The sequence below is a fragment of the Rhineura floridana genome, chromosome 7, assembly GCF_030035675.1.
Source record: "Rhineura floridana isolate rRhiFlo1 chromosome 7, rRhiFlo1.hap2, whole genome shotgun sequence".
Taxonomy (NCBI): domain Eukaryota; kingdom Metazoa; phylum Chordata; class Lepidosauria; order Squamata; family Rhineuridae; genus Rhineura; species Rhineura floridana.
Genome location: NC_084486.1, coordinates 98,726,525 through 98,739,821, shown reverse-complemented (window position 1 = coordinate 98,739,821; position 13,297 = coordinate 98,726,525). Strand labels below are relative to the sequence as shown.

Genomic DNA, 13,297 nt, shown 5'->3' with positions numbered 1-13,297 from the left:
GTGCAAATGTACACTTAAATAGGGCTATGCATTCCTTAGGATAGAGTGCCAAGAGCTGTAGGTGTCCTCTTTATCCACCCCCACCTACAAAACTGCTTGTGCAGAGCTGCTATCTTCCTAGGGTTTCTTCCAGTAACAATAAGGTATCCTTTTATCCTGATATTAGGAACCTTTTGATCTCCTGTTGGGCAAGAAAATATATATAATCAAATTGTTAATGAGGTAACCTACAGTTGTAAACTGTTTAGTGAAAGCAGTTTAGTGAAATAATTGCTATAACAATGCTTAACATTATACCTCCCTGCAGACCCTTTGTTTGCACAAATAAATAAGAATTATTGTAAACAACACTGACTTGCATCGTTAGGTAGCTTTTCCCCCCTACTATTTTTGCTTTTTTCTCCTACTATTTTTGCAGAAGTAAAACTGTTTTGCCATAATAGTTTAATTGACAAGAAAGGAAAAATATACAGTTCTTCATATTCTACCTGATTACTACTGCTTTTCTACCTACAATAGTGTTGTTGTGCTGATGAAGTGACTGTAGTGCTCCCCTCCCCTTTTTGCAACTCTGCAGAGATTGATGAATGTCGGTCTGATCCATGCAAAAATGGTGGGAGCTGCAAAGACCAACCAGGATCCTTTACCTGCCATTGTCCGGAGGGCTTCATTGGAACCCAGTGTGAAACAGGTAAACAGCCAACTGACAAAGACCCTTCTTGAGACTTCCAATACTACTTCCTGCTAGCAATTACAGATCACTGGAATCTTCTAAACATCCTTAAGCTATTCCATCCATCTCACTGGCACTGGTGATCCCTTTTTCTTTTAGCGTAAATTACTGAATATTACTGACCATTACAGGTCAAAGGCACAGCCATAGAATGGGGTTATTCTCTGTCACTTTGGAAGGCAGGATTTATTTTCTTTAACCAATTCAGCTGTCATAGGTTGTATAAACTTCACAGCCCATGTGGACATAGCAGTGGTAGTTTGAAACTTTGTCACTGTTCTAGAAAATGCTATTTAAAGACGTTTCTTTATAGGGAGGTTTCAGATGACATGGCGCCATGCAGTAGCCAGCTCACTGTGGAAGCAGGTCATCTGTACTGACTGGCTGTGCTGTGACCCAACTTTAATGCACTCTTAATACCTCCAGGTATATGTACATTAATGAAGGCCCTGACACCATGAGGCCATTCATTTCAGACAGTCAGATTCCCACATGGATGATTATCACAAGGGTAAGCTATATGGTGCCTTCAAGATATTGTGGACTACAATTCCCATCATTCTTTACCATTGGCCATGCTGGCTGGGTTGACTGAAGTTATAGTTCACAACATTTGGAGGACACCACATTGCCTACCCCTGATCTATCATACAATGAGATTATAAATGGCTGTTTTGGTTTGATAGTGCCCCGGTTCATTTTCATTTCCAGCCACCCTGCAACATATGCATTCTAACATTTTCCTTCCCTCTGTCATCCTCCCTTTTGGGTCTGTGAGTAGAAAATGCCTCCAAAAGTGTTTCTAGATGGGTAGAGCAAACTTCTCCTCCAGATCCACTGGGTGAAGGATGTTAGGATTGAACAGAGCTGTCTATCTGCTGGTGGAGAAGAGCTTCTCCAGCAGAAGGGCAGGACTGTTGCAGAGCCGCACCCCCCCACACACACACACACTAAGGACAGGGATATCTCTGTGAGTGAAGAGATACCCCTAGTGGGTTTTTCACTGGTGGTAGTCAGTGTTAGGTCCTGAAATATCATGTCCCAGGAGCAGGCAGCACTGGGATATAGGCAACCTTGGACCTCCTGGATCTGAGGCCCCTTCATTCAGCAAGGAGGCCCCAGTATCACCCCACCCCCATCTATGCCATTGCCAGCTGGGAGCTGACATACTTAGTTTTACCCCACCAGAAAATTTAAAAAAAGAAAAGGGAGGTAAGTCCACCTCCTGCCCTGGCCGCCATGAGCCAACAGATCATCTACCACTTCACTCACCACTAGCCTCACTGTATTTGTACTGTAAATAAATAAAACTGTTTAAATTAAACAATCTGTTTCAGTTGTTGAATTTGGATTTGTTTTCCATGAATTTGGAATTGCTGAGTAACTTGGACCATATAGTAATCATCCCTTCCATTAGGCTTGTCTTGCATGGAAGGAAGAGCTAAAAAGGGAACAGAAGCCTCTGTAAATAGCCCTCACATTCATCAACATTATCAGATTTCCCCCAAAGCAACTGCAGATAGCTATACTGCTACAGAAGGATAAGCTCCTTCATGGCCACATCACCCTGTCCTATGGCTTGTTTGTTAGCTTACTTTTCTTGACTCACGTTCGTAAAAACCTGGCCACCAACTTACATCTTTGTAGCATCAGAATGCTCATTAGTGTGAAATGTATATGGCAGGGACTCCTTGTGGAGCTTTGCGCAACAACACATGATGATTTAGGTATTGAAATATGCTCATCAGCAGCCGTATCATTGGCATTTCACTACACACATTTTTTTCAGAATTAGGGAAAAGTGATTTCAGATGCATTAATTACTGAAGAATGTATATGGCAAGTAAGCAGTGCACAAAGATTAATCATAGTCATAAAATCATAGGATAGTTGGAAGGGGCCCATAAGGCCATCGAGTCCCCTGCTCAGTGCAGGAATCCACATTAAAGCATACCCAACAGGTGGCTGTCCAGCTGCCTCTTGAATGCCTCCAGTGCTAGAGAGCCCACCACCTCCCTAGGTAATTGTTTCCATTGTCATACCACTCTTAACAGTTGGGAACTTTTTCCTGATGTTCAGTCGAAATCTGGCTTCCTGCAACTTGAGCCCATTAGTCCTGCACTCTGGGATGACTGAGAAGATGCTTTTTTTTCTTTTTTCCCTCCGAAATCTTGAAAATGAATTCTGAAACCTGGAGGCAAATGGTTTGGATGCTGCAAGCAGCATGTAAGCATCAATTAGACAGGCTGAAGGAAGTGTGCCACCATCTATCTTGAATTTCGTCCACTGTTTTCATGTTTACTGGGGAGATAAATATACTGTGTGGATGGCCCCGGGGGGGGGTTCACTTGGAGCTTATGCACTGCATTACAGCAGGCATCTTTACAAGGGAGTCATCCTCTTAATTCCATGTGACACCTCCTACAGATATCTGAGTGAGTATATTTATGCCCTCCAGAAGTGGATGCCTGTGAATCAAACCCTTGTCGGAATGGAGGAGATTGTGAAAATTACAGTGGTTCCTACCTGTGTGTCTGCCCAGAGGGCTTCTTTGGCTACCACTGTGAAATAGGTAAGCTGAGATAAAATGGGAAGTCATTTAGAAGCCTTTCAAAGGTTCTTCATAGCCTTTTAGGAAAGGTAGATTCAGTAAATAAATACATCACTATTTTAATGGAGGAATTTGATCCTCTCCTGATATGCTTACCTAAAGAGACCTGCATTGCTTTTAAGAACCACTGTTCTGAACTGTTCATTGTGCACTTCTTCCCCAGCTAGTGACCCCTGCTTCTCCAACCCTTGCGGGAGCAGAGGCTACTGTCTGCCCAGTAACACATCTCACATCTGCACCTGCAAAGTGGGCTATACTGGCAACAACTGTGAGAAAGGTAAATAGTACAAAAAAGCCACTCCCATAATTGTCTAAAATAGAGTTACTGTTAACCATGCTAATTACTGAAAATGGTAGATGTGTAATAAAATACTTTTTAGGAAAGGGGACTCATTGACCAGTAAAATCTCTTTCAGGCTATGAAGTATATAAAGTATAGGCTCGCAGTTGTTGGATGGAACCTGGTTAATGAGTTCCAGTGCACTGGAGTAGGTGTCTAACTAAGAATATATAGCTGGAAGGAAGAATCTCAGGAAATGTTAATGAAATTATTCTTGACTAATTGGGTGGATCATTCTATTGTAATAATGGCCCACCTTTTTATAGGACATGATTGTACATGAGGTGGCTATCCCAGTCTTAGATGTGTTCGTGATTTCCATCTGCTTCACTCCATACACAGAGATTAAAACAAGCTAACTCTCTTATATAATAGTATGTTGAAGATTAAGTATTTATATTTGTTGAAAGTTGGGTTACATGGTGATACTTGCCCAGTTGAGCTGGACTGAATCCAGCAGAGAACATTATTCAAGGCAGCACCAGGTTACTGGGATGCGCAATCTGACAATGGCACAGATCACAGAGTGGGAGCTCCACTCTCCCAGTTTAAGAAGGGGCTCTTCAGGGGCAGTTGGCCAGGGCCCAACCTGGCCATCTGCTGGTGCTGGGCCTGATTCAAGGAATGGCTGCTATATCTTTGAGAGTCAGATAAGAACATATAACAACCCTGCTGGATCCAAGCTGATGGCCATCACTGCCTCTTGTGAGAGTGAATTATACAGCCACAAAAGTGGCTGTATACTATAGTCAGCATGGATTTTTTGCATTCTGCACTGTTAAATTGAGAATACCCCCCATGCCATTCTGATGCTTCCCATAAGCTCATTTCAAAACAAAACTTTACAAATGTTATAGTCATGAACTCAGAAATGCTTACTTAACAACCCCCTAAATTTTCATGGCGATACACAAAACAGTCAGAGAGAATCCAGAGTTCAAAGTGTAAAAAGAGAGAGAGAAAACCCAGACCCCTTTTGGACTTTTTTCTGTCAGAGTTCTCATAATCTTGAAATTCATTAAAAATCAGCCATGTTCACAAGTACCTGTAATCCTATTACTGACCTTGCTCCACCTACTCTGACCTTCACCTTCTGCAGTTTAAAAGTTTAAAAAGTCTCACTGATTTTTAATTAATTTAAGAAATTTAGCATTGAGCTCCATGATAAGGCCGGGCATGCTCAGTAAGAACCAGCTGTCAATGTTCTGAAAGCCAGACTTGCAGCTGCTTGGCTTGGCTAATCAGGGGGCCACTCCCAAGCTAGACCTTTATTTCACTTGAGACAGTCATGGCTTCCCCCAAAGGATCCTGGGAAGTGCAGTTTGTGAAGGGTGCTGAGAGGAGAATTCTATTCCCCTGAGAGAGCTCCAGTGGCCAGAGTGGTTTAACAATCAGCCACTCTGGTTGAAGCTCTGTGAGGGAAACAGGGCATCTCCTAGCAACTCTCAGCACCCTTCACTAACCACACTTCCCAAGATTCTTTGGGAGAAGCCAATGACTGTGTAAAGTGAAATAAAGGTCTGGTGTGGATGTGGACAGGGACAGCTTTGGTTTAAATTTGGGTGGGAGGCTGCATGTGCCTGCTGTAGAATAAAAAGGTGGAGGAAACCCTGAAAATGAATGATACTGTTCACAGTGTTTTCCTTTTGGAAAGAAAAGGGGCTTCCCCTCTGCCCAGTTCCCACCCATCACATCTCCTCCCCTCCCCCTGCTCTCCCTCCCATCCCTCCCTCTCTGCCCCTCCCCCAGGGCAGTTTCACCTATCCTAAGCATGATTGCACAGGGGTAAATCCCACTGAACTCAAAAAGCATGCAAATGATCAAACCTGCCCTCCCCTCCTCCTCCCTCCTATCCCTTCCCTCTTGCCCCTTCCCTCCTCCTTTCTTCACCCCTCCCTTCCCCTCCCCATCTCCTTCCAATTCACTCCTTTCCCCTCCTCCTCCTCCTCCCCCCCTCCCCCTCCCTCATGGTTAGTTTTTCCTATCCTAAGCATGATTGCATGGGAGTAAATCCCATTTAACTCAATAAGCATGCAAATTATCAATCCTGCCCTCCCCTCCTCCTCCCTCCCATCACCTCCCTTTTGCCCCTTCCCTCCCCCTTGCTTCACTCCTCCCCCTCCTGTTCCCCTCTCCCCCCTTCCCTTTCCTCTTCCCTCCCCCTCCTCCTCCCCCCTGGTCAGTTTTACCTATCCTAGCGATGATTGCACGGGAATAAATCCCACTGAACTCAATAAGCATGTAAATTATCAGACCTGCCTTTCCCCTCCTTCCCCTCTCCTCTCCCTTCCTCTTCCCTTCTTCCTCTCCTCCCCTTTTCCTTTTTCCTCCTCCCCTCCCCACTCCACGCCTCCCTCCCCGGTCAGTTTTACCTATCCTATGCATGATTGCACAAAAGTAAATCCCACTGAACTCAATAAACATGCAAATTATCAAACCTGCCCTGCTCATCCCCCTCCTGCCTGCATCCCTCCCCCTCCTCCCCTCCCCATCCCCTCTGGTCATTTTCACCTATTCTAAGCACGATTGCAGAGGAGTAAATCCCACTGAACTCAATAAGCATGCAAATGATCAATCCATTCTCAGCAAACTTGCACAGGATCCCATTTCTTACCTCCCAGATTAAAAAGCAGAGAAATTCACTAATAGGCAAAAAAAACTTGCGGTTTACGAACGTACCTATAGCCAACAGATATTTCTATCAAACTTTAAAAAGCAGGGAAATTGGGCAGCTATAATGAATACACCAGGGGAGCAGGAGACCTGACTTCTCTGAGATATTGTACTGCCCTACAAATTTGTCAAAATGCAAACACACTTTTTGTTGGTCTTTCACAGTCCAATCCACTTGCTGTGTAGTTTGGAAGAATTTGGTAACATGTGCCTCTGAGCATATGGTGAGTGGTGGCAACACCTTCAATCAGCCCAAATAACAGCAACAAGACATTTGCTGTGCTGATCTTGTTTTAGCAGGGAGGAAGCAACAATATTAAAATAGTTGATATAGTTCATATAGTCACTTAAATAAGTTTGATTTACTTTGCAATCTTAGTGTTGTTTCGTATAGTAAATCATTCTCTTATGCTTCTGTTTCTGTGAATATGTGAACTACAGCAACACTTTGCAACACTTAAAAAAAGCTCCAAAACCAATTGTGGAATAATGGCACTGACTGTTCTGCAGAATAATTTCCAATGGACATGAGGAGTGTCTCAGTTTGCACAAGATAAAACAGTTGGAGGTGACATATATTCTAGCAAAATTCTAGGTGTGCTTTATGTTTTTAATTGACCATGCCCACCTTTCCTTAAGTGGAGTAGTTTAAGCATAGCAGGCTGAAAACATGCATCTCGGGTAGGCCAAATTTGTTTTTTCCAACACCTAGAGTCACTCCTGAAGTAGCAACATAATCAGTCTTATTTTACATCAAACTGCAGTTTCAGATTCAACTGTTAATGCACCCAAAAGAGAAATAGAGCATAACCTCCAATTTGAAACACAAAAGGCTGTCTTCATCATCATATGACACTGACCAATAAAAAGGCTTTGAAATTAATAAAAATAAATTTGACACAGATTTCTAGGATGAATTATGAGAGAAATATAATTTTCTAGGTTAGATTCTCATAGAAACAGTAGTAACATAGGAAAGAAGCAAAGTAAGGACACCAACAAACATACAAAAATGTAATTCTCCATCTTTAGATATGGCAGGTGTTGCCACCACTCACCATGTGCTCAGAGGTATATGTTACCAAATTCTTCCAAGCTACACAGGAAGTGCTTTGGACTGTGAAAGACCAACACAAACTGTGTTTGCATTTTGACAAATGTATAGGGCAGTCCAATATCTCAGAGAGGAGGTCAGGTCTCCTGCTCCCCTGGTGCATTCACTATAGCTGCCCAATTTCCCTGCTTTTTAAAGTTTGATAGAAATAGCTGTGAGCTATAGGTACATTCTTAAACCACAAGGTTTTTTGCCTATTAGTGAATTCTACTCCATAGTTCAACTACGTGTGAAGTACTTTATTTTGTCTGTCTTGAATCTTCCAACATTCAGCTTTATTGGATGTCCAGAAGTTCTAGTATTATGAGAGAAGAAAAAAAGGTTTTCTCTATCCACTTTTCTCCATAGCATGCATAATTGTATTCATTTCTATCATGTTGCCTAGATTAGTAAATTAATTGGAGTTGAGGACCCACAGATTCTTGCTGTAGCACAGCTAAGTCCCTGTACTAATGCTTGTGTGAGCTGACGAACCTATTCCCATTGTGAAGAAGTGGATGAGCTACTGTGCTCATAATGCATCATGGGATGTGGATGCTCTTTGTAGGTCTCCATATTCACAGTATCTCTGCAAAACAATACAATTCATTCTTTCGTATTTGAAACATGACATGTTTAATGCTAGCATCCCACCGGTTTTATATTCATCTTAAACTGTATGTTCCCCAACCTTGGGTCCTCAGCTTTTATTGGACTTCAATTCTCAACACCCCTGACCATTGGCGGGGATGATGGGGATTGTAATCCAGTAGCATCCGGGGACCTGAGACTAGGGAAGGCTGCCTTTTCCTGCATCCTCTTGCAAGAAAGATACAATAATGGAATGAGGGAGGGACAGAATTCTTTCATTTAAAACGTGTTACACTTCCTTCTTTTTGTTTGCATTGACACCCTGAAGAGCTGCTGCCACCAACGTCATTAAAGGTGGACAAGGTGGAGGAGACTGGGCTCTCAATCTCTTGGCGCCCTCCCAAGGACCCGGCTGCCAAGCAGATGATTGATGGCTATGCCGTGACGTACATATCCTTCGACGGCTCTTACCGCTGGACTGATTATGTGGACCGAAGCCGTGCTGTTCATCGTTTGCGGGCGCTAGCCTCTGGCAAAGCCTACAATATTTCTGTCTTTTCAGTCAAACGCAAATCGAACAACAAGAATGATATCAGCAGGCCCGTCATGCTTGTCACACGTACTAGTGAGTAGCTCATTCAGGGGAATAGAGTTGTGGGTACAGAAATGCCTGGTTGCACCAATGAGGGCACCATGTTTGCAGGTGTCTCTCAGAGCCATAGAGGCATACAGCAGGTTTCTCAAGCTAATATAGAAAATGGAGTACCACATATTTTGTTTATAGGAAGAATTTCTTCCATGCCACTCCAGGCTGTTACTGTCACACAACAAATTCAGCTTATATATGCAAAACACAAACACTTTGGCCTTTAACCTGTGGGAAATGCACCATGCAATTAGGACAAAAAACAACAACAGTCTCCTAAAGGGAAAGGCTGCATGAATTTCCTCTTGTTTTCCCAGTCTTCATTCTCTTGCAGCAGCCATCTATAGAAGTAAAAGTTGTTGTAAATAATAGGTAGTGGAAATTGCATCCACTTTAAAAGAAAAGAAAAATAATTGCCACATCCCATAGAATGGTCACTGGAGAAACATTTGCAAGAGAAGATCTTGTTTCTCTATATCTGTTAATTCTCTATTGATGCAATAGAGTCCAGATGAGGCTAATCTATTTGGGTTTTCCTTTAGCTTTTACATGTATATGTGTATGTATACTTATGTATATATTGCAAGTATAACGAAAGGAAGAAAGGCAGGGGAGGGGAAAAGGCACAACATCAGCTCCCATTAACAATATCCCATCAGTCCATTAAAAAAGATAATAATCCATCAAACCTAATTTAAACATATACATTAATAGGTATCCATATGAGATTGTCAATTATAAGATATATGTGCAAATGTCAAAAGGGCATTCAGATTTTCAGACCAATTGTTGATGGGTATTTGGGTTTTGAAATGCCCCCAGCAAGTGCTTGCTCCTTGACAGCAGACTTCAATTAGCTTCACCTAGCTTCACCTAACTAAAAAGCCCTAAGGCATCATTGTGGACATCTCGGCAATGGTCTCTGGACTGTGTGTAGCAGCTGTTTTTAAAAAAAATTTTTTTTAAATGCCTTAGAAAAGGAATACAAATATATAGTGGAACCACATTCTTGCCTTTAACAGTGGTGTTCATTTGGAATGTGTTTTTGCTCAAAATGGAGTCCTGGTGGGCAAGGGAAATTCTGTCTAATTGGAGAGTATAATGACTGAATTTCTTTTTTAGGTGGATAGGGAAAATTAGATGCAAGCAAAATGATAAATCTGCTGTCTCTTACCCCCACCCCTAAAAGTCTTTAGCACACTTTGCAGGGAGCATTCAGTAAAACTTAAAGACACTTTGACCCTGATGAAACCTGATGAAAGGATTTTATACTCTTATAACTTGCAACAGGATAATGATTAAAACCAAAAGGTGAAGTGAACCAGAGCTTTTGTATTAGGTAATGAGACTGCTCTGAGGGACATTGTAAACAACAGACTTTTTCCTAGAAATGGAAAACTATCCCTTCCTCAAAGCCAGAAAGGATGGTTGATTTATTGCATAATTCTTACTAGTTTGCTATGAAATTGTTAGCAGTGTTCACTATTTAAAAACGAACCAGATAGATCACAGATCTGATATCTTCTGATGTGCTGTATTTTGTGCCTACCAGCTCAGATTGAAAGTCTTAATAACAAGCACATGTCATGCTTGAAAGTCTTCTTGCAGGAGCATGTATATATCCTGTGAGCTGTTGAAGGAGCTGGGAGCCTAAGGGTCAAGGCAGATGATCATTCTGCAGCATGGTCTATCATTCACCATCAGACAAACAGCTCTACTGGTTTGGAATCCAATGGGAATTAATAGGATCATAGAAAGCTGTCTTATACCAAGTCAGACCATTGGTCCATCTAGTTCAGCATTATCTGTATTAAGAAGCAGTGTCATTCCAGGATTTCAGGCAGGGGCTCTTCCAGCCGTACCTGGAGATGTCAGGTATTGTATCCACAATCAATTCACCCTGTATCAATCCATTGCAGGCATTTCATCCCCCCCCCAAGTGTTGGCTATGCCACTTCAGCAACTTTAACAAGATGGGGATTGTAGTAATCCACATGATGGAACTAGCAGGATTGGCAGAGTGGCACTGACTGAAAAATCCTGGTGCATAGATATTGTTAGGAGACAGTGCTGCAGATTTATCATCTGCCTCCCTCTGCCTTTCAATTCCTGTAGCTTGTGGAATATTTGCATGTTTATGTCACACCAAAGTCCCCTGCTGGTTAGTACCCTTTACTTTAGGTGCTTCCCCAGTCACTTCTTGTTTTGTTCTAAAACACTAAATTGACCACAGAGGAAGCTGCCATCTGGATGGAGGCTTAGTTCACAGGCTTACATCCATCATGCTTTTGCATATGCTGTTGGGTGATTAGCTGGTAATGCTAATTTTGACAAATCACTTTGCATATTCACAGGAACATCTTTCTGTTACTTGTCAAGAACATGCCCCACATTGTACGTGTTTCATACATAGCAGCCCCTCACCGCTAAGAGGTTGTATGGAACTAGTAAATAGCAGTAATCATGATTTGAAGCAGCATGGTAGCAGTGTCTGCTGAGAGAGCCTACCTTGAAGCCTGGGGCTTTCTTTAAACTGTGGGCTTATTCTAGCTATGCCAATCCTCTCTGTGATTTGGCATTAAAGCCCTCTAGATAGGGAGTTAAAAGGCTAGTATGGAGCCTTGAATTATTAGAGCTGTATTGGACTCGGCTGAATGGGAAGCATGAATAACTCTTCTCTTCCTACGCACTAACCATCCCCATCCATGTGAACTATGGAAGTGAGCTTGTTTACTGTATATTTATTACACTTCTATCCCAACTTTCCTCCAAGAAACTCAAGGTGCCATACATGGTTCTCCTGTTCCTCATTTTATCCTTACAGTGACCTTGAGAGGAGACTATGGCTAGCCCACAATCACCTAGTGAACTTCATGGCTCAATGGGGATTTGAACCCTGGTTTTCCAGGTTCTGGTCCAACACTCTAACCACTACACCACACTGTCTTTGCTAAGTGTCTCTGCTGTGCAGTATCTTATGGGTGACTCTTGACTGTAGAATACACTACAAAAGGTTCCCATGAGGATGCAAAATGCCATGTCCTGTACTCCCAATGAGAGAGGGACCACTCTGTTGCAGAAGTCCTGTCAAAAGTCCAGACTGACATTTTTCTTCTGTAGGAAGCTACTAAGATGGGAAGGAGGCCTCCAGCGGGGCAGTGCTCACCCAAGAGAATTGAATGAGTGTGTCACTGTCAAGTGGGGTGAGTCATAACCGCCTCCTGCATTTCCCCTCTCTCATCCTGCCAGGACCTCACTCAGTGGAGGGATTTGAAATTGCCAATGTGACTGCCACAACCATTACTGTGCAATGGGCTCTCCACAGGCTTAAGCACGCCACAGTCAGCAAGGTGCGTGTGTCCATACGGCAGCCGGATGATGTAGAGGATCGTGCTGTGGAGTTAAACAATACTATGACCAAATACACATTCTGGTGAGCAAGAAGCAAGAGACTTGCTGGGAATGACAGAAGGGAGGTGATGGTGAATAAACATAGGACAGATTGTGGCTTGTAGCTTAGCTGGTCAACATTGCTGGGGGGAGATTGAGTCGGCAGCAGAGAATAGCCCAAGTTGAGACCCACCAGGCCTGACAGTTGTACTTCCAATTCTCCCACCTGTTCTTCCTCTATTGAGGAACTACAATCTAAAACTAAACCAAAATGAGCTCCAGAGTCCTTGCGTGGGGAGTCAACACCTGAAGGAAAAGCTGGAGAGTGAAATTAGGCAGCAAACAGTTTCAAGAAGCTTTAAATAGACACCCCTGTCATGTCTAAATCCTTCTTCCCCAATTTCTATTAAAAATGAGACTCCTCAAATTAGAAAGAAACTGAGGCTCAGATGAGTCAGAAAGGAATTTGAAGCTGACATGGCTTTCAGGTATTTGCCTCATGTATTCAACAGCTCTCTGTGTGCAGTAGATATTTGTTCATATTTCTCTCTGAGTGGGTAGTTTATGCAAGTCTCTCACTCAGTAGCAGTCAATAAGGAACAGCTTGTTCTTTACTCCAAAACATTGCATCTGTCTGAGGTTTACTCAGCGTATCTAATCTTCCAACAGGGACCTTCAGCCGGGGCAGAAGTATCTTATTCACATGTGGACCCTGAGTGGCTTCAGTGCAGAAGACCATCCCACTGAGAGCTTTGCTACAGCACCTTTCTACGTGTGGACACGTGAGTTTGACAGAAAATTTTCCTCCTAGCTTCCCCACCATTATTGCCTATAAACTAATTAAAAACGGCAGCATTTTTCCTGCAGTATATAATACAATGCTTGGACTGAGCATTTGATTCAGTGTTGGCACCCCAAACTAGGTTGTGATGCTGAAGAGAGAGACATCTGTAGGTGTCGGGTACTAGAGTCCTATATAACAACAAACTTCTTTAGGACTACGATACTACTTTTCATCAATATACATTCAGAATCATGGAAAAGCTCTCTTCCTGTGTGTATATGCCCATTTTATATTGCATAATTGCAACTGGTAAACATTTTTTCCAGGTTGAAGTGGTGCTTTAAGAAGTACCTACTAAATTCTGAACCTTCTTCTCAAACATGCAGCCGGCACTCCTGTGGTAGAGGTTGATATGTTTCTTGTAGAGCTTTTAAAG

The 13,297-nt window shown here is 42.6% G+C and overlaps 1 protein-coding gene across 10 annotated transcripts in view; it reads left to right on the top strand.

Moving 5' to 3' along the window:
- Nucleotides 1–13,297, top strand: part of SNED1 (sushi, nidogen and EGF like domains 1) — a 100,480-nt gene that overhangs the window by 71,320 nt on the left and 15,863 nt on the right. For all 10 annotated transcript variants that reach the window (XM_061636690.1, XM_061636685.1, XM_061636686.1 and 7 more), the window contains 6 exons: nucleotides 578–691; nucleotides 3,192–3,305; nucleotides 3,508–3,621; nucleotides 8,370–8,666; nucleotides 11,937–12,120; nucleotides 12,747–12,859. In XM_061636690.1, coding sequence (XP_061492674.1) covers nucleotides 578–691; nucleotides 3,192–3,305; nucleotides 3,508–3,621; nucleotides 8,370–8,666; nucleotides 11,937–12,120; nucleotides 12,747–12,859 — 936 coding nt within the window. The remainder of the gene's footprint in view (nucleotides 1–577; nucleotides 692–3,191; nucleotides 3,306–3,507; nucleotides 3,622–8,369; nucleotides 8,667–11,936; nucleotides 12,121–12,746; nucleotides 12,860–13,297) is intronic.